This window comes from Anomaloglossus baeobatrachus, chromosome 1, assembly GCF_048569485.1.
Source record: "Anomaloglossus baeobatrachus isolate aAnoBae1 chromosome 1, aAnoBae1.hap1, whole genome shotgun sequence".
NCBI lineage: Eukaryota > Metazoa > Chordata > Amphibia > Anura > Aromobatidae > Anomaloglossus > Anomaloglossus baeobatrachus.
The window spans coordinates 578,621,780-578,643,802 of record NC_134353.1 but is presented as its reverse complement, the minus strand read 5'-3'; the positions used below and the strand labels follow the sequence as shown (position 1 = coordinate 578,643,802).

General features: G+C 47.1%; 1 protein-coding gene across 7 annotated transcripts in view; it reads left to right on the top strand.

Moving 5' to 3' along the window:
- The window catches only part of SMARCA2 (SWI/SNF related BAF chromatin remodeling complex subunit ATPase 2), a 382,091-nt gene that overhangs the window by 79,570 nt on the left and 280,498 nt on the right, over positions 1-22,023 (top strand). For all 7 annotated transcript variants that reach the window (XM_075317706.1, XM_075317698.1, XM_075317689.1 and 4 more), the window contains exon 2: positions 8,909-9,147. In XM_075317706.1, the coding sequence (XP_075173821.1) occupies positions 8,923-9,147 (225 nt within the window). In that variant the 5' untranslated portion in view covers positions 8,909-8,922. The remainder of the gene's footprint in view (positions 1-8,908; positions 9,148-22,023) is intronic.

Genomic DNA, 22,023 nt, shown 5'->3' with positions numbered 1-22,023 from the left:
GCTGGCTTCATGAGGTGTTTTTCAGCAAATTTAACTCTGGCCTGTCTATTTTTGGAATTGATGAATGGTTTGCATCTAGATGTGAACCCTTTGTATTTACTTTCATGGAGTCTTCTTTTTACTGTTGACTTAGAGACAGATACACCTACTTCACTGAGAGTGTTCTGGACTTCAGTTGATGTTGTGAACGGGTTCTTCTTCACCAAAGAAAGTATGCGGCGATCATCCACCACTGTTGTCATCCGTGGACGCCCAGGCCTTTTTGAGTTTCCAAGCTCACCAGTCAATTCCTTTTTTCTCAGAATGTACCCGACTGTTGATTTTGCTACTCCAAGCATGTCTGCTATCTCTCTGATGGATTTTTTCTTTTTTTTCAGCCTCAGGATGTTCTGCTTCACCTCAATTGAGAGTTCCTTAGACCGCATGTTGTCTGGTCACAGCAACAGCTTCCAAATGCAAAACCACACACCTGTAATCAACCCCAGACCTTTTAACTACTTCATTGATTACAGGTTAACGAGGGAGACGCCTTCAGAGTTAATTGCAGCCCTTAGAGTCCCTTGTCCAATTACTTTTGGTCCCTTGAAAAAGAGGAGGCTATGCATTACAGAGCTATGATTCCTAAACCCTTTCTCCGATTGGGATGTGAAAACTCTCATATTGCAGCTGGGAGTGTGCACTTTCAGCCCATATTATATATATAATTGTATTTCTGAACATGTTTTTGTAAACAGCTAAAATAACAAAACTTTTGTCACTGTCCAAATATTTCTGGCCCTGACTGTAAGAGTGTATGTATGTTTCTCAATCACATTTTATAGACTCTTATCTGAATGTAATGAACTTAGGGCGTAGTAGGAAAATCTCAAGTTTGTGTAGAGGCCCGTAACCTAAATAGTAATTGACAGTTATTTTTTTTTTTCTTTCTCCGCTCATATAAAGTATAAGTATAAAAGGCATCTTTATCTTCCTTGACACATTCATGGAGTGTACATGTTGGTGTGGATCCTAAATTGGGCATTTGGTTGGGTAGTCACTGGCCATGTGTCTAACATAAACAGCACGTCTGACTGTTATCGGTCTGTTCCTAGGAGAATATGTTCACCAGCAGCCTAACATGAGATTCTGCAGAAATTCACTGTAGAGTTCACATTAGCAGGTTGACGTAAGTGAGAAGGACCTCTGTGCTTACATTAGGATCTTTTCCAAGAATTCTCTACGCCGCCTGTTTTGATGTTTCATACAGTTGGCAAGCGCCATCTTTGTGTTTACTGAATTTCTGTAATTGTTACTGTGTATTTGAAATTTTTCTTTATCATTTCTTTAAAAAAAATTCTGCCCAAACGGTAAAAAAGAACATATATTAAGTGAAAATCGGACAAAGCTTGATGATTGGCTTTTCTTCTGATTTTATTTATACTGTACATGACAAGAGGCACAAGCAAAATGGTCACGTTTCAGTCCATTTTATCTGTTTATATTAATAACAGAACTAAAATTAACAAAGAAAATGATGGGCATTTTTTCACCAGGCAGGATAAATTGCCGCTCAGATCTACAGGGAGTCGGTAACATGGTCATTTTTAAGCTTTGCATGTTGGAATAAAGAAATCCCTACTTTATATCTGATCATTTGAATGACCTAGCAGCGATACCCTTGCCCATTTGAGTTTATCGACTGTAACCAAGTCCAACAAGCAGTGTTCGCTAGAATTTTACACTTTTGGTGCTACATCAATACCAAATATTGTTTCAGAAGTAATGTCTGGTTTTCAGGCATCACTGCTGCATTCTCTTCAAAACACTGTATTAGGGCTTGTTCACACACGACAAATATTATTTACTTCATATGGTGAGAAAAACCAATGAGATCGATAGCCTTAAAGGGACCTGTCACTACGTTTTTCCTTATGAGCTGCGACCACCTCCATTGTGTGTGTATGTCTGTCTGTCTATCTATCTATCTATCTATCTATATCTCAGGGAGAGAAAGCTAATCCAGCATCCAGTTCCAGAAATTTAAAACATCAATTTTAATCAGAAAAAGTTAAAATTCCATGTTCCATAGTTGCATTAAAAGCGCATCATAGCAGGTGTAAAAATGGATACATGTTTCGGACGTATGTGTCCTTAGTCTAGACTAAGGACACATACGTCCGAAACACGTATCCATTTTTACACCTGCTATGATGCGCTTTTATTATCTTCCTCTCCCTGAACCTCGTGGTAACAAGGTCTAACTACCAAAAGTCCGTGCACCGTTCTGGCTGATACTCTAAAGCTGGTGTCACACATAACGACAACGACATCGCTGTTACGTCACCATTTTCTGTGACGTAACAGCGACCTTGTAAGTCGCTGTTATGATCGCTGCTTAGCTGTCAAACACAGCGACGCAGCAGCGATCATAACGTCGCTACATGTGCAGAGAGCAGGGAGCCGCGCACACTGCTTAGCGCTGGCTCCTTGCTCTCCTAGCTACAGTACACATCGGGTTAATTAACCCGATGTGTACTGCAGCTACATGTGCACAGAGCAGGAGCCAACACTAGCAGCAAGAGCGGCGGAGGCTGGTAATGAAGGTAAATATCGGGTAACCAGGGAAAGGTCTTCCCTTGGTTACCCGATGTTTACAGTGGTTACAGCTTTCCGCAGCTGCCAAACGCCGGCTCCTGCTCCCTGCTCGCTTCAGTTCGTCGCTCTCTCGCTGTCACACACAGCGATCTGTGCGTCACAGCGGGAGAGCGACGATGGAAAAACGAAGCAGGACATTCAGCAACGACCTCACAGCAGGGGCCAGGTCGTTGCTGGATGTCACACACAGCGACGGGACGTCGCTGCAACGTCAGAGAAAATGGTGACTTAGCAGCGACGTTGTTGTCGTCGTCGCTGTGTGTGACACCACCTTAATTCCTGAAAGGGTGAGCTGGTTTTTTCTTCTTCTTGTCAATATAGATATAATATCTCTATATCTCTATAGATCTCTATATATATATATATCTCTATATATATATAACTCTCATTCCAGAGTACTGTATACAAGAGCTCAGGCTTTTTTGGAGAACTTACAAAAAAATCTTTATTATACTTGCCTAGGGGGCGTTTCGGTTCGATGGATGTCACTGGTCTGTCAGGTGCCTCCTCCATCTTGTATGATCGCCGTTGTCCTCCTTCTCAGCCCAGTGTGGATAATGCATCATACGTCACCCACACAGGACAACATTGCGGTCCTCTGCAGCACACTTTAATGCCCAGATGCGAGTTAAGGTCAAAGACTGCCCGAGCTTGCGCACTACAATAGATTAGTCTGCCCTCAGCGGGCAGATCAAAGTGCGCCTTTGCAGGATCACAATGCTCGCCTGGGAGGATGACTAAGGCTATGTGCGCACGTTGCGTACTAGCCCTGCAGAAATTTCTGCAGCGATCTGAAGAGCACACATGCGCTTCAAATCGCTGCAGAAAATGTCCGTAGAGAAAAAAAAAAGCTGATTTCATGCGCTCTGACTGCAGCTCCTGCCATAGACAGAGCGGGAGCTGCCGGCAAAGCGCACGGAAGAAGTGACATGTCACTTCTTAGAACGCAGCGCTTCGGGCAGCAGCCAAAACGCTGCTCTCTAATACGCCACGTGCGCACGGCCCCTGCACAATCTCCATAGACTGTGCAGGGGACGCAGGACGCATGCAGTTACGCTGCGCTACAAAGCGCAGCGTAACTGCATGTATTTACGCAACGTGCGCACATAGCCTAAGGATGCATCTTCCAGACTGGGCTGGGAATAAGGAGGATGGCAATCGCACAGGATGGAGGGGGCGCTGGATCGAGAGCAGTGACTCCCATTAGATCGGCCTGCCCCCTAGGTGAGTTTTATAAAGAGATTTTTTTTACGTTCTACATCGTGGCCTTGGCTCTTGTATACAGTTTTTTTGGATTACTGTATATAAGGGCTCACTGGTGGTGGCCACAGCTCATAAGGGAAGAACCTGGTGATAGGTTCCCTTTAAGTCTGGCATTTGTGTAATGAATCCTCAGAAGAATAGAGCATGCTACAGATATGAAAATCTACAGCAAAATCGAGAAAAGGATGTCCAGTGTAAAAAAAAAAAAAAAAAAAATCGAAAAAAAAATCACCCATCCTATAGATAGATAGATGGTAAATTGCTGATTCATGGGTTTCCCACAGCAGGGACCTGCACTAATCAGCAGAACAGGGAATTTTTATCCCCATTGCAAAATGGAGCAGCGACTCGGACGCCCAAACGCCGCTCCATTCATTCTCTATGGGGCTGCTGGAAAAAGCACAGTGCAGAGCAGCCCAATTCGGAATGAATGGACCAGTGGTGCCATGTATACTGCATCTCCACTCTAAGGCCACGTTCACATGATCAGTATTCGACATCGGTATTTGTAAGCCAAAACCAAGAGTGGATAAAAATACAGAAGTGGTTCCTGTGTTTCTATTATACTTTTCCTGATTGTAAGCCAAAACCAGAAGTGGAACAAATACTGATGTCAAATACTCATCATGTGAATGTGGCCTAACTTACAAAAGTTCTCTGTTACGCTGTTCCGTGCTAATCCCAGCTGATCAACACGTTACCAAAGGACAATCCCTTAAAATGGGTTGAGATATTAATGGGCTATCCCTATGTTGGGTCATGAATATCCCCTTATTGAAATCCAATACCCCATTCATCAGCTTTTTATCTGTCTAGAACCAGAGCTGAAAATGAACAGAGCTGAACATTACCAATACGTTCCCTGGTATTGGCTGTTCCTTCGTGTGGCACCTGGTATTAGGTTTGTGGGAAAAAATGATCAATAAACCTTATTTTGTGCTTCACATGGACAGTACATAAATACAACATGTATGGCATCTTTGTGCTGGCTTCTGGAATTGCAGACAGGTCATAATTGGCAGACAGGGTAGGACAACACAGTGCATTCTCTACACTATCAAAAACTGCATTTAACTAGAACGTTTTTGTTTTACTCTGAGCCAAATTTAACTCCTTTTTCCATATTCTACATATGTACAGCCATTATCTGGTGCAAGAGTATGGAGATTATAAGCGGAGCCCACATTATACCTTGCCAATTTCTCTAGCTGTGACAGCAGTGATTGGAAACGAAGCACCAGTCCCTGCGCTTAGCCCCTTAAATACCACATGCATTGGTACTCCTGAGATTCCCAGCCACCTTTTTAGGCTGCTTTCACACCTCCGGTTTTTCCTGTGCGGCACAATCCAGCACTTTGCAGGAAAAACGCAACCGTTTTTTTTTTTTTTTTTTTGCTGCCGGTTTCGTTTTTCCTGCATAGACTTTAATTAGTGCCGCATGGGCTTGCGTTCTGTCCGGTTTTTGCCGCATGTGGCAAATTTAGCCAATGAGGCGGCCAGATGGAACGTTGCCTGGCACGTTTTTTTGTGTGGCAAAAAAACCCGCATCGCGCCGCATCCGGCCGATGCGGCACATTTTTCAATGCATGCCTATGGACGCCGGATGCGGCGCGATGCGGCAAAAACCGCATACGGCCGCCGCATGCGGTTTTTGCCACTGCACATGCTCAGTTGCATGCCGCAAGCGGCAAAAAACAGATGGGCCGCATTTAAACTTATGCAAAGGATGCGGCTTTTTCGCCGCATCCGTTGCATAGGTTTTAGAGCCCGACTGGCCGGCTCTGCACCTACCGGATGTGTGAGAGCAGCTTTAGCTTTCATGACTGGTGCTTTTCTGTATATAGAATAAGTGGTCAGGACAAAAATATAAAAAAATGGTGGTGGGGGACCTTTTTTTTTTTTTTTTTTTTTTCTCTTCTGACTGAGGAGAAAAACTTTTTTTATTTTTAGAGACTTGTACAAAGGTCCAATGTATAAAAATAATATAAAATTATTTAAGCTGCTAAATGAAAAATGCTATAAAGAAGACAACCACAAAATAACAGGATTATCACTTTTGAGTCTGCACTTCAGCAACAAATGCAAAAAAAGTTATCCAAACTTTATAAGCCCAAAATTATATAAATGCTCGTAAAACCACCAGCTTGCCTTGTGAATACAACAAGTTGCAGAAAGAGTCCGTAATGAAAAAAAAAAAGCCGATTCCATGCGCTATGAGTGCAGCCCCTCCTATAGACAGGGCGGGGGATGCAGGCAAAGCGCACGGAATAAGTGACATGTCACTTCTTAGAACGCGCGCTTCGGGCAGCAGCCGAAGCGCTGCGATCTAATACGCCACGTGCGCACGTCTCCTGAATAATCTTAATAGATTATGCGGGGGACGCAGGACGCATGCAGTTACGCTGCGGTGCAGATCGCAGCGTAACTGCATGCAATTACGCAACGTGCGCACATAGCCTAACTGAAAAATAAGTTATCCTTTTTTAATTTTTCTAGTTGTTGTGCTATCACTAATGAATTTCAGGTGTGTGCATTCAGATATTTATCAGTCGTCATTGTTTTTTGTAAATTGTGAAATTTCCAGTCCTGTCCTGGCTCACATGACCGCTGTTGTGACGACTTGGCTCACTCCAGCGTTTGCGGAGTTACTTACCACAAGTCGTTTTCTCAATGTAAGGGTATTCAGGCACTGGCATATAATATGAAGGAGTACAGTGCGAGAAAACAATAGCACCATGCTGCATTTGGCAGCATATCTCGACTGACTCGCACCCTTTAGTCTATGGGCAATTGTGAAACATTGGACTGAACTATGATGACATCCGAGTGCAGTTTGAAATATGCAGAGACAGGCGATGGAGGAGATGGAGAGAGTAATCTCTACCACTTCTCCGCCCCTGTGATCTGATTCTCGCACAGTAGGATTGCACTCGGATCACGCTTGCAGCAAAGCCTGAGCAAAGTCTCATTAGCGTGACTCCAGCCTAAGGCCTTGTGCGCACTAGACGGAATTTCCCGAGGATTACCAGCAGATTTGCTGCATGTTTCGCTGCAGAAAATGTTCATAACATCTCTGCAGTGATTCACCAGCAAATCCTATGGGAGAAAAAATGCTGTGCGCACTAGGCGGATTTTGACAGTTGCATGTTTTGCTGCGTGATTCCCGCAGCAAAAACTATTGCATGTCACTTCTTGTCTCTTTTCCGCAGGAAGCTGCGGGATTCGCTACCGGAGGAATCTCCAGTAATGCCAGGACTGGATTCAGTTACCCGCACTGAACTCTGGAGCTGTCATCTGAGCTCCGGAGTGTAGCGTAGACTAAACTGTGAGCGCTGAGTGATTGTTTCCCCGACGATTACAGTTTAGTTCAGGCCGGGCTGATCTCCGGAGCTCAGGTGACTGCTCCGGAGTGCAGCCCGGCCTCTCTACAGCTGTCACCTGAGCACCGGAGATCAGCCCGGCCTGAGCTAAACGGCAATCGCCGGGGAATCAATCACTCGGCGCTTGCAGTTTAGTCTAGGCTGCAGTCCGGAGCTCAGCTGGGAGCTCCGGAGTTTAGTGCAGGTAACCGCGGCCAGGTCTGTTATTACTGGAGATTCTTCCACTAGCCAGTCCGACGCTGGCTGCGGCATTTCCGCACCAAATCCGCACAAAATCTGCCGCAAACCGCATGCGGATTTCGGTGTGGTATTTTCCCGCAGGTGCAGAAATCTTACTGAGCCTCTGGTATTTTCTTAAGAAAATTCCTTTTTCTAGTGCGCACAGGGCCTTAGTCTGACTCTCACAACAAAGCTTTCATAGATTGGTAGTCTGACACATCCCCTACAGTAACTAGCAGCTCAATGTCTATTGCCAATGGACGCTGAAAGCTCTGCTGCATGACTAAATCTAAAAAAATGCTGCTTATGTAATAATCGTTGCACCCATTAAATTTAGTGATACCTTGTTGGATTCAGGGCCTCGTTGCCTACATTATGCTGCCCTGAGGGGAAGTAAAAACCTGCTGTACCCCTTTTAACATTAGAAAATTGATTGCTTATAGTGTGTGTGTGTGTGTGTGTGTGTGTGTGTGTGTGTGTGTGTGTGTGTGTGTGTGTGTGTGTGTGTGTGTGTGTGTGTGTGTGTGTTAGTTATTTCTTAAACCTCCTAAGACCATGTAAGTTCAGTATTGTGCTAGTTGTCCTGCCTATAGCGTTATGTTGCCAGGCCATTTTTGCTGTACAATGAATGCTGTAAAAAGAACCCAAATTATTTTCCTTTATTTTAGTACATTGTATGGTGTCATTCAAAACTTCAACTCATCTCATGTAAAAAAACATTGCCTAATACGGCTACTTTGATAGAAAAATAGAAAATGGTTTGGCTCCGGGAAGAAAGGGATAAAATAACGAAAGCACAGAGATGAAAATTATCTGGTTGGGGAAGGGGTCTAGAGAGGCCAATTTAATCATTGTCCATTTCCTATACAATTGGACATACAGAGATCCACTGTCGATCACTGTCATAGGATTGCTCCTTTACTAATCGCAGAATTAGTAGGAATTTTTAATAAATCAGATGGTAGACCTGTTTTACACATCCATGAATAAAGGACTGCTCTTTCATCGGAAGTCCCAGACCAACCGCCGGGTCTCCTAACCGAAATGAGCTTGTCGGCTCAGGGTGAGAGACTCTGCCATTAGTTTGGGTCTTCTCATCTGGACATGGTCTGGGCACATGTAGCTTGTGAAACCAGTAGTACACGGAATATATTTCACAGATCCAATTTAAATGAGCAACAAGTTGAACTATGCATCAAGGACAGATTGTCATCCACTTCCAAATTCAGAAATAATTCAGAAGCTGTATAGTTGCTGTCAGAAGTTCCAGCATCTGCATTGTGTTTTAACATTTTCAGAAAATGTACAGCTGTAATTTTCGTTTTAGTGTATCATGTGCTGCAAATTTACTCATTAATCCTCAAATGGCACCTAATAGTAATTTATTCCTCTATTTTCTCTTTTGTCTTTAGGCACGGAATATCCGATGTCTACTCCAACAGATCCGGGTGCGATGCCTCACCCGGGGCCTTCTCCAGGTCCTGGTCCTTCCCCAGGACCTATATTAGGACCTAGCCCGGGACCAGGACCTTCCCCAGGATCCGTACACAGCATGATGGGCCCAAGTCCCGGACCACCCAGTGTCCCTCATCCGCTATCTAACATGGCTCCATCAGATTATCCAGCAGAGAACATACACCAGATGCATAAGGTACAAATTTCAATTTGGGGTTTAACTGATTTCTTTTATATAAGTTAACCGTTTTTGCATGGTTCGTCACTGCTCAGTATGTGTACTAGAAGCCTGCATTCCCCCGTGCATGCATCCATCTTTAAAGGGGATGCTTGGGTATATAATATTGACAATCTATCCTTAGAATAGGTCAGCAATATTGAATGTGTGGGAGTCTGACACCAGTCACTCCCACTGTTCACCTGCTACCAGTCCTGGCAGTTGCGAGATGTAAGTATTGAGTGGATTGGAGTAGCACAGCTCCGTTTAGTATATCCTGGTTTTTGCTGAGAAGTGGATGTCAACTCTTCTTTAAGCGAATTGGAGCTGATACGCAGTACTTGGCAGCTTACGCCCATATGATCAGTGGAGCTGTGCTGTTCACCCCGCTTTTGGATGTTTACACCTGACAACCGTGATTGAGTGAAGATCCCTCCACCTTGCGTTCCCACCTATCTGATATGGATGACACGCCAAATCTTGAAATCTCTTCTGACACGTAGACTCAAAATAGTCTGATGCCTCTGATTCTGTACAGAATAGTTGAGAGTAGTATCCTTATCACAGGAATAAAAAGTGATCTAAGGTGACAGAAATCTTTAAAAAAAAAATATATATATATATATATTTTATATTATATTCTCTGCAGACACTTTATTTACCTGCAGCTCAACCAAACATGACGCTGTCCTTACAGCGGAGTGATGCAGAGCTCAGTGGTGCTAAGCGAAGGTGTCAGGTGACGTCCTGGTCTCTGCTCCCGACTGTATTCACAAGCCAGGAGCGCCTGAGGCTGCGTTCATCACAGAGAGACAGTGCACAGGGGAGAGGGCAGACAGTTAACTGGGCCCCTTAAGTCATAAAGAGCTGAGGACACCATCTGGCAAATAACGCTGACTGTGTCCCCGACAGAGAGTGGGCCCCCCTGTTTGTCCATGGCGCCCGGCATATACAAGGCACAGATGGCAGCGCACAGGGGGTGGGGGAGGGAACAGAATGTGGGGAGGAGGCGGGGGCTGCATTGCACTGTACCTGGTCGGCAGCAGGGCGGCAACATGAGGTCGGCTGTGATGCCAGTCAACAAGGTCCTGCCCTGTCGTCATGATATCACAGGAAGCGGCAAAATCGCAGCAAGAGTGGTCACATGAGCACTCTGAGGCCGGGGAGAGGGGCTGACAAGCAGGGTGGGTAAGTAGTTGCTGTCTCCCTAACTTCCTTTATTTATTTAGCCCAATAGTGAAATAACAAAAAAAAAACAAAAAATAAGCCAGATAACCCCTTTAAATGCTGCTCACCTCCTTGCTTTCTGCACAATGACCTCTGCACATATCAGAGCATGCTTAGATGACTCTCCTATAGAAGTCAATATGTTAGCTCTATACTTTTTTTCTATATGCTGTCAGCTAATAAAGATTAAAAAATAAGTGTTTCACTATCTGGTTTTAATTAATAAATATCATTTGGCTGATAAATTCCTTGTAACCTCTTCCTGACCTTTGACGAACGTAAATGTCATGGTCAAGTACCATTTCCCAGTCCGTGCTGTATATAGTTATGGTGATGAGTGGCAGGCACAATGGTGACGCAGCCTGCCATAACGACTGGGATTTAAACTATCCCTTATTCTAGTACGTTAACCCTTTATAGGTCAGAAGCGACTGCAGCAACTACATGGGAAGACAAAAGGAGGGAACTCTCCTCAAACCCACAGCCACAAGCCACTTTTTATAATTGCAGGGTGCTAGTGACTTAAAGGGAACCTGTCAGGTGCAATATGCACCCAGAACCACGAGCAGTTCTAGGTGCATATTGCTAATCTCTGCCTAACCATCCCTGTATCTAGTAGAATAGATAAAGAAATTTACAGAACAAGTATTTCTAAAGATCTTTTATAATATGCTAATGAGGCCAGCGACTAGTTGCAAGGGCGTTACTTCCCTTGGCTAGTCGGCCCCCTTAGCATGTTAGCACGCCCCAGCAGGGCAGGGCTTGCATTGTCACATCTTCACGTAAACCTTGGGAACGCAAGCATCAATAGTACTGGAACTGTGCCAGCACGGTAGGTGGGTATAACTTTTATTTTTTAATTTTCATATGGTGCAAAACATGGTGAATGAGAACTAGTAGTGGACACTCCCATTAATAGTTTAGATAGGTTAAATGGGATGACAGATTCCCTTTAACAAGGGCCAAATATTCTATTTTTGGAACCCTTTACTTCTGTTATTGAATGAGTGTTATGGAGCTATTGGCTGTCCTCACAGCCTCAATCACTTGTGGTTTCAACAGAGAAACTGATATTCCCTCCTTAACCATAAATGGCTGAGATGGGAATACTCTATACTTTGATGCCCTCAGATTAGGGATCTGTGGACTAGAATTGTCATTAATCGCTAGAACAAAGTTGTTGTCTTGGATCTGCAAATGTTATAATAATGCAGCTTAAAAAGCGAAGTTTCATTTAATTTGTTATTACAGGTATGGACTGATTCATGTTACATTTGCAATCAGGTGAACTCTGAAATTTTGCAGCTCTTCTTCTTTTTTTTTTTTTTCTTTTTTTTTTTTTTTTGATTGATTTTTTTTTTTTTTTTTCCCCAATCTTAAAGGACCCTCCAACTGTATACGTTTTTAGGAAATGTTAGGTATCGCGTAAAGCTTTCAATATTTTAAAGTTACGTTTTTTTTTTTAATTCTTTTTAATAGTGATGGCGCATCGCAATTTGGAATTGATACAGTCCTGAGAATAAGGGTGTTACATTGATACAATAGCTGTGGACAACATTATTGGCACTCTTGGATATTAAAGGGAACCTGTCACCAGATTTTTACCTATTAAACTTTAAAGAATCCCCTTCTGCAGCTCCTGGGCTGCATTCTGTGAAGGTGCACCTTGTGCCCTGACTACCCTTCCAGACCCCAAAAATAACTTTATAAAACTTGATCATTAGGTATGCTAATTACCTTGGTTGGCCAGATGGGCGGGCTCCTTTTCTGCTCCTTAATCCCCCTTCTGCCCTGATCGCCACCCTCCGTCATCCTCCTCATCGCATTTTCAAATCTCGCCCCTGTGCATTTAGGTCGGCTCGCGCAGGCACAGTTCACGCTGCCATATCACGGGCAGAGCAGAAAACAGCTGCCCTCGCTCGCTCCGGTGAGCTAAATGCACAGGTGCGAGATTTTGGGCTGGTACGAGCATGGCGCTGGAGATACAATGCACAGCGCCGACCTCCCCAGCGCCATGCTCGTACCCGCCCATAATCTCGTGCCTGCGCATTTAGCTCACTGGCGTGAGCGAGGGCAGCTGTTTTTTTTGCTCTGGCCGCGATATGGCAGAACTGCACAGGCGCGAGATTTGAAAATGCGACGAGGAGCTTGACTGAGGCGTCATCCCATCAATCAAGCAAGGAGGACGGCGATCAGCTGCAGGAGTGGGATAAAGGAGCAGAAAATGAGCCCACCCATCTGGCCAACCAAGGTAATTAGCATACCTAATGGCTAAATTTTATAAAGTTATTTATGGGGTCTGGAAGGGTAGTCAGGGCCAAGGTGCACCTTCATAGAATGCAGCTCAGGAGCTGCAGAAGGGGATTCTTTTAGTTTAAAGGGAACCTGTCACCACTTTATTGCCCTAGAAGAAAAACTGTGGAAACAGGAAGCGCAATAGGGTCTTACCCCAATATATATATGGTGAAGCAAAGAGCAATCCTACTCACCAAAAGGGGTTGTGAAAGCCACAACTCCTATAACAGCATGTAACTCCAAGTCCCGGCAGCGGTCCCCATAGGGCAGATAACAGAGAGTAGTAGAGATGGGTTTCAAAGCCTCGCCAAGGACCACAGGTTCATATGAGCTTTAGATTAATGTTTCTTTATTTCATGCACAGGTCAGGTCAACGCGTTTCAGGAGACACAGCTCCCTTTTCATGTGAACTTATGGGCTGGCACTAGTGATGGATGAATACTGAAATATTCAGGTTTGGATTATTCTTTTCAGATATTTCGTACTATTTCTGCATTCGTCATGCATAACAAATCTAATAAAAATCAATTTTCTCCCAGGAGGTCTGATGTGGTTGTAGAAATGGATGAAATTGAATGGGAATAGCATGGGGAAGAGGCCTGGATGCATCTCTGAACCACAGATCATTTTCCTGACTTGTGGTTCAGAGATGCATCCAGGCCTCTTCCCCATGCTATTCCCATTCAATTTCATCCATTTCTACAACCACATCAGACATCCTGGGAGAAAATTGATTTTTATTAGATTTGTTATGCATGACGAATGCAGAAATAGTACGAAATATCTGAAAAGAATAATCCAAACCTGAATATTTTAGTATTCACCCATCACTAGTGCCAGCCCATAAGTTCACATGAAAAGGGAGCTGTGTCTCCTGAAACGCGTTGACCTGACCTGTGCATGAAATAAACATTAATCTAAAGCTCATATGAACCTGTGGTCCTTGGCGCGGCTTTGAAACCCATCTCTACTACTCTGTTATCCACTTTTTCTTTGTCGCTCCATTGGGAGACCCAGACAATTGGGTGTATAGCTTCTGCCTCCGGAGGCCACACAAAGTATTACACTTAAAAGTGTAAAGCCCCTCCCCTTCTGCCTATACACCCCCCCCCCGTGCATCACGGGCTCCTCAGTTTTTATGCTTTGTGCAAAGGAGGCACACATGCACGCATAGCTCCACAATTTAGTCAGCAGCAGCTGCTGACTATATCGGATGGAAGAAAAGAGGGCCCATAACAGGGCCCCCGGCATGCTCCCTTCTCACCCCACTCTGGTCGGCGGTGCTGTTAAGGTTGAGGTACCCATTGCGGGTACATAGGCAGGAGCCACATGCTGTTTTCCTTCCCCATCCCTTAAGGGCTCTGGGTGAAGTGGGATCCTAATCGGTCTCCAGGCACTGGGACCGTGCTCCCTCCGCAGCCCCTGGGGAATCATCTGGACAGGAGCCGGGTATCGTCAGGGAAAAGGCCCTGCCACTGTAAGGTACTCTGTGTCCCCTTGGGGACGGCGCATGGAGCGCTTGTGTCATACACGCTGCAGCACTGCTGGGTGTGTTAGTGCGCCGGGACTACCGCGCTGACCGCGCTTGTTTGCCGGCCGCGCTTATAACTTTAGTCCCCGGCTTCTGCGGCCTAGTACCGCATACTCCCGCCCCCGGGCCTGCCAGTCAGGGGAAGGGCGGGACGCCGCACTGGACGTCAGCGCTGAGGGCTGGAGCATACTTTGTATCCTCCTCCCCCCTCACTGAGCACCGTGGGGCACCAGATTCCCGCACTTTCTAGGGCACGCCCACGGTCCCCTCCTCCTCACAGAACGCCGGCAGCCATTCCTGTCAGCACTGCTGAAGCTGGAGAGGAGAGACAACACGGCTCTGGGAGGCCCAGGCAGGGAATCTGGTGGTCACACAACCGCTTTGGGCGGTCGGTAAGCCGCACCTGTTTCTAGGTGCTGGCCCCCCTGGGTGCCGAAGTGTGTGTGTGTGTATATATATATATATATATATATATATATATATATATATATATATGCTATACATTTACTCTGTACGGTCGCACTGTTGGTTTTTGGCTATATACCCTCCCGGATTGTACTCAGAGGAGACAACAGCATGTCGTCCGCAAAAAGCAAGGGTGCCAAAGCGCAGGCTTACTTTGCAACCTGTACCTCATGTGCGGCTATGCTACCGGCAGGTTCCACCTACCCTCATTGTGTGCAATGCTCGGCCCCTGGAGCACTTACTCAGCCGGAGCCTCTGCCACTGGTGGCCCAAGTGGATCCACCTGCTACCACTGTCCAGGTGACAGGGACGGAGTTTGCAGTATTCGCTGACAAACTTTCTGAGAGTATGGATAAATGGTCTGCTAAGATACTAGAAGCCTTGCAGTCCAGGCCGGTAACACAGGCCCCGGGCACTGTTGAATCATTGACCCCAGGCCCCCCTCTGTTGGAGCAGCAAAGTGCTCCTGGGGTGACTCATAGGTCCCAAGGTGAGGTCTCTGACACGGACCGCAGTCCCAGACCGCCTAAGCGGGCTCGCTGGGAGATTCCCTCGACTTCATCACACTGCTCAGGGTCTCAGCAGGAGGACTCTCTGGATGATGAAGCGGAGGTGGCAGATCAAGATTCTGATCCTGAGGCCGCTCTCAACCTAGATACACCTGAAGGAGACGCCATAGTGAATGACCTTATAGCGTCCATCAATCAGGTGTTGGATCTTTCTCCCCCAACTCCTCCAATTGAGGAGTCAGCTTCTCAGCAGGAGAAATTCCGTTTTAGGTTTCCCAAGCGTACAATGAGTACGTTTCTGGATCACTCCGACTTCAGAGAGGCAGTCCAGAAACACCGAGCTTGTCCAGATAAGCGCTTTTCTAAGCGCCTTAAGGACACACGTTATCCCTTCCCACCTGACGTTGTCAAGGGTTGGGCTCAGTGTCCCAAGGTGGATCCTCCAGTCTCCAGACTGGCGGCTAGATCCATAGTTGCAGTGGAAGATGGGGCTTCACTCAAAGATGCCACTGACAGACAGATGGAGCTCTGGTTGAAATCCATCTATGAAGCTATCGGCGCGTCCTTTGCTCCGGCATTCGCAGCCGTATGGGCACTCCAAGCTATCTCAGCTTGTCACTCGCAGATTAATGCAGTCACACGTGCCTCTACTCCGCAGGTGGTGTCCTTAACCTCTCAGGCGTCGGCGTTTGCGTCCTACGCCATTAATGCTGTCCTGGACTCTGCGAGCCGTACGGCGGTAGCATCCGCCAATTCGGTGGCAGTCCGCAGGGCCATGTGGCTACGTGAATGGAAGGCAGACTCTGCTTCCAAAAAGTTCTTAACCGGTTTGCCATTTTCTGGCGACCGCCTGTTTGGTGAGCGATTGGATGAAATCATTAAACAATCCAAGGGAAAGGACTCATCCTTACCCCAGTCCAAACCAAACAGACCTCAACAACGGAAGGTACAATCGAGGTTTCGGTCCTTTTCGGCCCGCGGGCAGGTCTCAATTCTCCTCGTCCAACAGGCCACAGAAGGGTCAGACGAACTCCGATTCATGGCGGTCTAAGTCACGTCCTAAAAAGACCGCCGGAGGAACCGCTCCCAAAGCGGCCTCCTCATGACTTTCGGCCTCTTCACACCGCATCCTCGGTCGGTGGCAGGCTCTCCCGCTTTTGCGACGCCTGGCTGCCACAGGTACAAGACCGTTGGGTGAGAGACATTCTGTCTCACGGTTACAGGATAGAGTTCAGCTCTCGTCCCCTGACTCGATTCTTCAGAACATCTCCGCCCCCCGAGCGAGCCGATGCTCTTCTTCAGGCGGTGTGCACTCTGAAGGCAGAAGGAGTGGCGATCCCTGTTCCTCTTCAGCAACAGGGTCACGGTTTTTACTCCAACTTGTTTGTGGTGCCAAAAAAGGACGGATCTTTCCGCCCTGTTCTGGACCTAAAACTGCTCAACAAACACGTAAAAACCAGGCGGTTCCGGATGGAATCCCTCCGCTCCGTCATCGCCTCAATGTCCCAAGGAGATTTCCTAGCATCAATCGACATCAAAGATGCTTATCTCCACGTACCGATTGCACCAGAGCATCAGCGCTTCCTGCGTTTCGCCATAGGAGACGAACACCTTCAGTTCGTGGCACTGCCTTTCGGCCTGGCGACAGCCCCACGGGTTTTCACCAAGGTCATGGCAACAGTGGTAGCAGTCCTACACTCTCAGGGACACTCGGTGATCCCTTACTTAGACGATCTGCTTGTAAAGGCACCCTCTCGAGTGGCATGCCAACAAAGCCTGAACATTGCTCTGGAGACACTCCAGAGATTCGGGTGGATCATCAATTTCCCAAAGTCAAATCTGACACCGGCCCAATCGCTGACATATCTCGGCATGGAGTTTCATACTCTCTCAGCGATAGTGAAGCTTCCGCTGGACAAACAGCGTTCACTACAGACAGGGGTGCAATCTCTCCTTCAAGGCCAGTCACACCCCTTGAGGCGCCTCATGCACTTCCTAGGGAAGATGGTGGCAGCAATGGAGGCAGTTCCATTTGCGCAGTTTCACCTGCGTCCCCTTCAATGGGACATTCTCCGCAAATGGGACAGGAAGTCGACGTCCCTCGACAGGAACGTCTCCCTTTCTCAGGCAGCCAAAGCCTCTCTTCGGTGGTGGCTTCTTCCCACTTCATTGTCGAAGGGGAAATCCTTCCTACCCCCATCCTGGGAGGTGGTCACGACGGACGCGAGTCTGTCAGGGTGGGGAGCGGTCTTTCTCCACCACAGGGCTCAGGGTACCTGGACTCAGCCAGAGTCCTCCCTTCAGATCAATGTTCTGGAGATAAGGGCAGTGCATCTTGCCCTAAAGGCGTTCCAGCCGTGGCTGGAAGGCAAGCAGATCCGAATTCAGTCGGACAACTCCACCGCGGTGGCATACATCAACCACCAAGGCGGAACACGCAGTCGGCAAGCCTTCCAGGAAGTCCGGCGGATTCTGCTGTGGGTGGAAGCCACAGCCTCCACCATATCCGCAGTTCACATCCCGGGCGTAGAAAACTGGGAAGCAGACTTTCTCAGTCGCCAGGGCATGGACGCAGGGGAATGGTCCCTTCACCCGGACGTGTTTCAAGAGATCTGTTGCCGCTGGGGGATGCCGGACGTTGACCTAATGGCGTCCCGGCACAACAACAAGGTCCCGGCATTCATGGCACGGTCTCAAGATCAGAGCTCTGGCGGCAGATGCATTGGTTCAGGATTGGTCGCAGTTTCAACTGCCTTATGTGTTTCCTCCTCTGGCACTGTTGCCCAGAGTGTTACGCAAGATCAGGTCCGACTGCCGCCGCGCCATCCTCGTCGCTCCAGACTGGCCGAGGAGGTCGTGGTACCCGGATCTGTGGCATCTCACGGTGGGCCAACCGTGGGCACTACCAGACCGACCAGACTTGTTGTCTCAAGGGCCGTTTTTCCATCTGAATTCTGCGGCCCTCAACCTGACTGTGTGGCCATTGAGTCCTGGATCCTAGCATCTTCAGGGTTATCTCAAGAGGTCATTGCCACTATGAGACAGGCCAGGAAACCAACGTCCGCCAAGATCTACCACAGGACGTGGAGGATATTCTTATCCTGGTGCTCTGATCAGGGTTTTACTCCCTGGCCATTTGCCTTGCCCACTTTTCTGTCCTTCCTTCAATCCGGATTGGAAAAGGGTTTGTCGCTCGGCTCCCTTAAGGGACAAGTCTCAGCGCTCTGTTTTTTCAGAAGCGCCTAGCCAGACTTCCACAGGTACGCACGTTCCTGCAGGGGGTTTGTCACATAGTCCCTCCTTACAAGCGTCCATTAGAACCCTGGGATCTGAACAGGGTGCTAACGGCTCTTCAGAAACCACCTTTCGAGCCAATGAAGGATATTTCTCTTTCACGCCTTTTGCAGAAAGTGGTCTTCCTTGTAGCAGTCACATCACTTCGGAGAGTGTCTGAGATAGCAGCGCTGTCATGCAAGGCTCCTTTCCTGGTGTTTCACCAGGACAAGGTGGTTCTGCGTCCGGTTCCGGAATTTCTCCCCAAGGTGGTATCCCCCTTTCATTTCAATCAGGATATCTCCTTACCTTCTTTTTGTCCTTATCCAGTTCACCAATGTGAAAAGGATTTGCACTTGTTAGATCTTGTGAGAGCACTCAGACTCTACATTTCTCGTACGGCGCCTCTGCGCCGCTCGGATGCACTCTTTATCCTTGTCGCTGGCCAGCGTAAAGGGTCACAGGCTTCCAAATCAACCCTGGCTCGGTGGATCAAGGAACCAATTCTCGAAGCCTACCGTTCTTCTGGGCTTCCGGTTCCCTCAGGGCTGAAGGCCCATTCTACCAGAGCCGTGGGTGCGTCCTGGGCTTTGCGGCACCAGGCTACGGCTCAGCAGGTGTGTCTGGCTGCTACCTGGTCGAGCCTGCACACTTTCACGAAACACTATCAGGTGCATACCTATGCTTCGGCAGATGCCAGCCTAGGTAGGCGAGTCCTTCAGGCAGCGGTTGCCCACCTGTAGGAAGGGGCCGTTTTACGGCTCTATTACGAGGTATTATTTTACCCACCCAGGGACTGCTTTTGGACGTCCCAATTGTCTGGGTCTCCCAATGGAGCGACAAAGAAGGGAATTTTGTTTACTTACCGTAAATTCCTTTTCTTCTAGCTCCAATTGGGAGACCCAGCACCCGCCCCTGTTCCCTTCGGGCTGTTGTTCTTTGTGTACACATGTTGTTCATGTTGAATGGTTTTCAGTTTTCCGAACTTCCTTCGGATTGATTTTACTTTAGACCAATTTAGAAGTTTCCTCCTTCCTGCTTTTGCACCAAAACTGAGGAGCCCGTGATGCACGGGGGGGTGTATAGGCAGAAGGGGAGGGGCTTTACACTTTTAAGTGTAATACTTTGTGTGGCCTCCGGAGGCAGAAGCTATACACCCAATTGTCTGGGTCTCCCAATTGGAGCTAGAAGAAAAGGAATTTACGGTAAGTAAACAAAATTCCCTTCATTGCCCTATAAGCTGCGGCCGCCACCACCGGGCTCTTATATCCAGCATTCTAACATCCTGTATATAAGAGCCCAGGCCGCTGTGAGAACATAAAAATTACTTTATAATACTTACCTAACGGTCGCGCGATTGGCCATATGGGCGTCTCCATTGTCCGGTGCTGGCGCCGCCTCTTTCAGCAATCATCGTCCTTCATCTTCTGAAGCTGCGGTGCATGACTCATCCGACGTCATCCACACTCGCTGGCATTCAGGTCCTGAGTAGGGCAGATCAAAGTATTGTAGTGCACCTGCGCAGGACCGGCGCGTGTGTATGACGTAGACGCATCATGCACACAGGCTTCAGAAAGAGGACAAAGATGGCCGAAAGAGAAGATGGAGGCACCGGAGAAAGGAGACGCACATATGGCCAACCACGCGACCGTTAGGTATGTATTATAAAGTGTTTTTTACGTTCTACACAGCGGCCTGGGCTCTTGTATACAGCATGTTAGAATGCTGGATATAAGAGCCCGGTGGTAGTGGCCCCAGCTTATAGGGCAAAAAAGTGGTGACAGGTTCCCTTTAATAGGTAAAAATCTAGTGACCGGTACCTTTTTTAAGCACACCATGTAAAATGTTTATATGTGTATGCAAAATTGAAAACCATGCCAGGAAATGACCACTGGCACCCTTTGTTCATTTAAAAAAAATAAATAAATAAAAAGTCTCATTTGGACATCAGTGATTTATCGTATTCAAAAAAAGCTATCTGATTTTTTTTATTAGTGTTTTTAGATCAGATTTTCTTCACAGCACCTATTTTTACCATTAGAGCTTTATCAGTTTTCTTAAGGTTCTCCTATCAAACAAACATGAAAGTTAGGGTACCTTCACACTTTAGCGATGCAGCAGCGATCCGACCAGCGATCTGACCTGGTCAGGATCGCTGCTGCATCGCTACATGGTCGCTGGTGAGCTGTGAAACGGGCAGATCTCACCAGCGACCAGCGACCAGCCCCCAGCCAGCAGCGACGTGCAAGCGACGCTGCGCTTGCACGGAGCCGGCGTCTGGAAGCTGCGGACACTGGTAACTAAGGTAAACATCGGGTATGGTTACCCGATGTTTACCTTAGTTACCAGCGCACACCGCTTAGCTTAGCGTGTGCAGGGAGCAGGAGACGGCACTGGCATCGTGAGAGCTGCAGAGGCTGGTAACGAAGGTAAATATCGGGTAATCACCTTGGTTACCCGATGTTTACCTTGGTTACAGCTTACCGCAGGCTGTCAGACGCCGGCTCCTGCTCCCTGCACATTCAGGATTGTTGCTCTCTCGCTGTCACACACAGCGATGTGTGCTTATCAGCGGGAGAGCAACAATAAAAAAATGAACCAGCACTATGTGTAACGAGCAGCAATCTCACAGCAGGGGCCAGATCGCTGCTCAGTGTCACACACAGAGAGATCGCTAATGAGGTCACAAAAACCGTGACTCAGTAGCGATCTCAGTAGCGATCTCGCTGTGTGTGAAGTACCCCTTAGACAGCACATGGATGCCATCTGAACACTGTCTGATATTTTTCTTTTCATGGACTTATATACTTACATCGGTGAGTTTAATTTGTGACTTGGATCAAAATCGGGAATGATTCCGTGTTTTGGTGCACATCATTCGGTCCAAAAAATATGTGGACAGCCTCATATTGGCATATTGGACAGCCTAAAAGTTCATTAAAGCTACGGATAGCACTTGTTTGTGAAATCTCTAATTCACATTATCAATGCTCATATTACTTTAGGTAACCTTTATTGATGTCTATGATGCTTAGAGAAGTCAGTTTTATTTTTTCTTGTTCACAACGACAAAGGCAGGCGACTATAAATGCTTCTGTCACCACACACGAGCACTATAAAGGATAGAAAAACCCCTCTAAAGACCTTTTAGCATTTCAGCCTCAACTGTTAAAAATGTTATCCAAGAAATTTTCTTTCAAGCAGTGGAAAAATAACAATGAATGAAGATGGGAAACTTGATGAGAAAACCCTATGAAAGTTGGTTAAAATGTGGCAAAGAAATCACATACTCCATTGAGAGGATTGCAGACTGCCCTACAGACATCTAAAGAGAGGCTGCTCTCACATCAGTGGTATTTTGCTGCACTACCAGATCCGGCACAAATGTAGTACAGTTCACAGGCATCGCGGCAAGCGCTAGTCACATGCAGTCATGTGACCGGAGACTGTGACAGCTTGTGACTGGAGCTTGTTCCGATGCCTTTGAACTGTACCGCATGTGTGTCGGATCCGGCAGTGCGGCAGAATAACACTGATGTGAAACCAGCCTAAGGC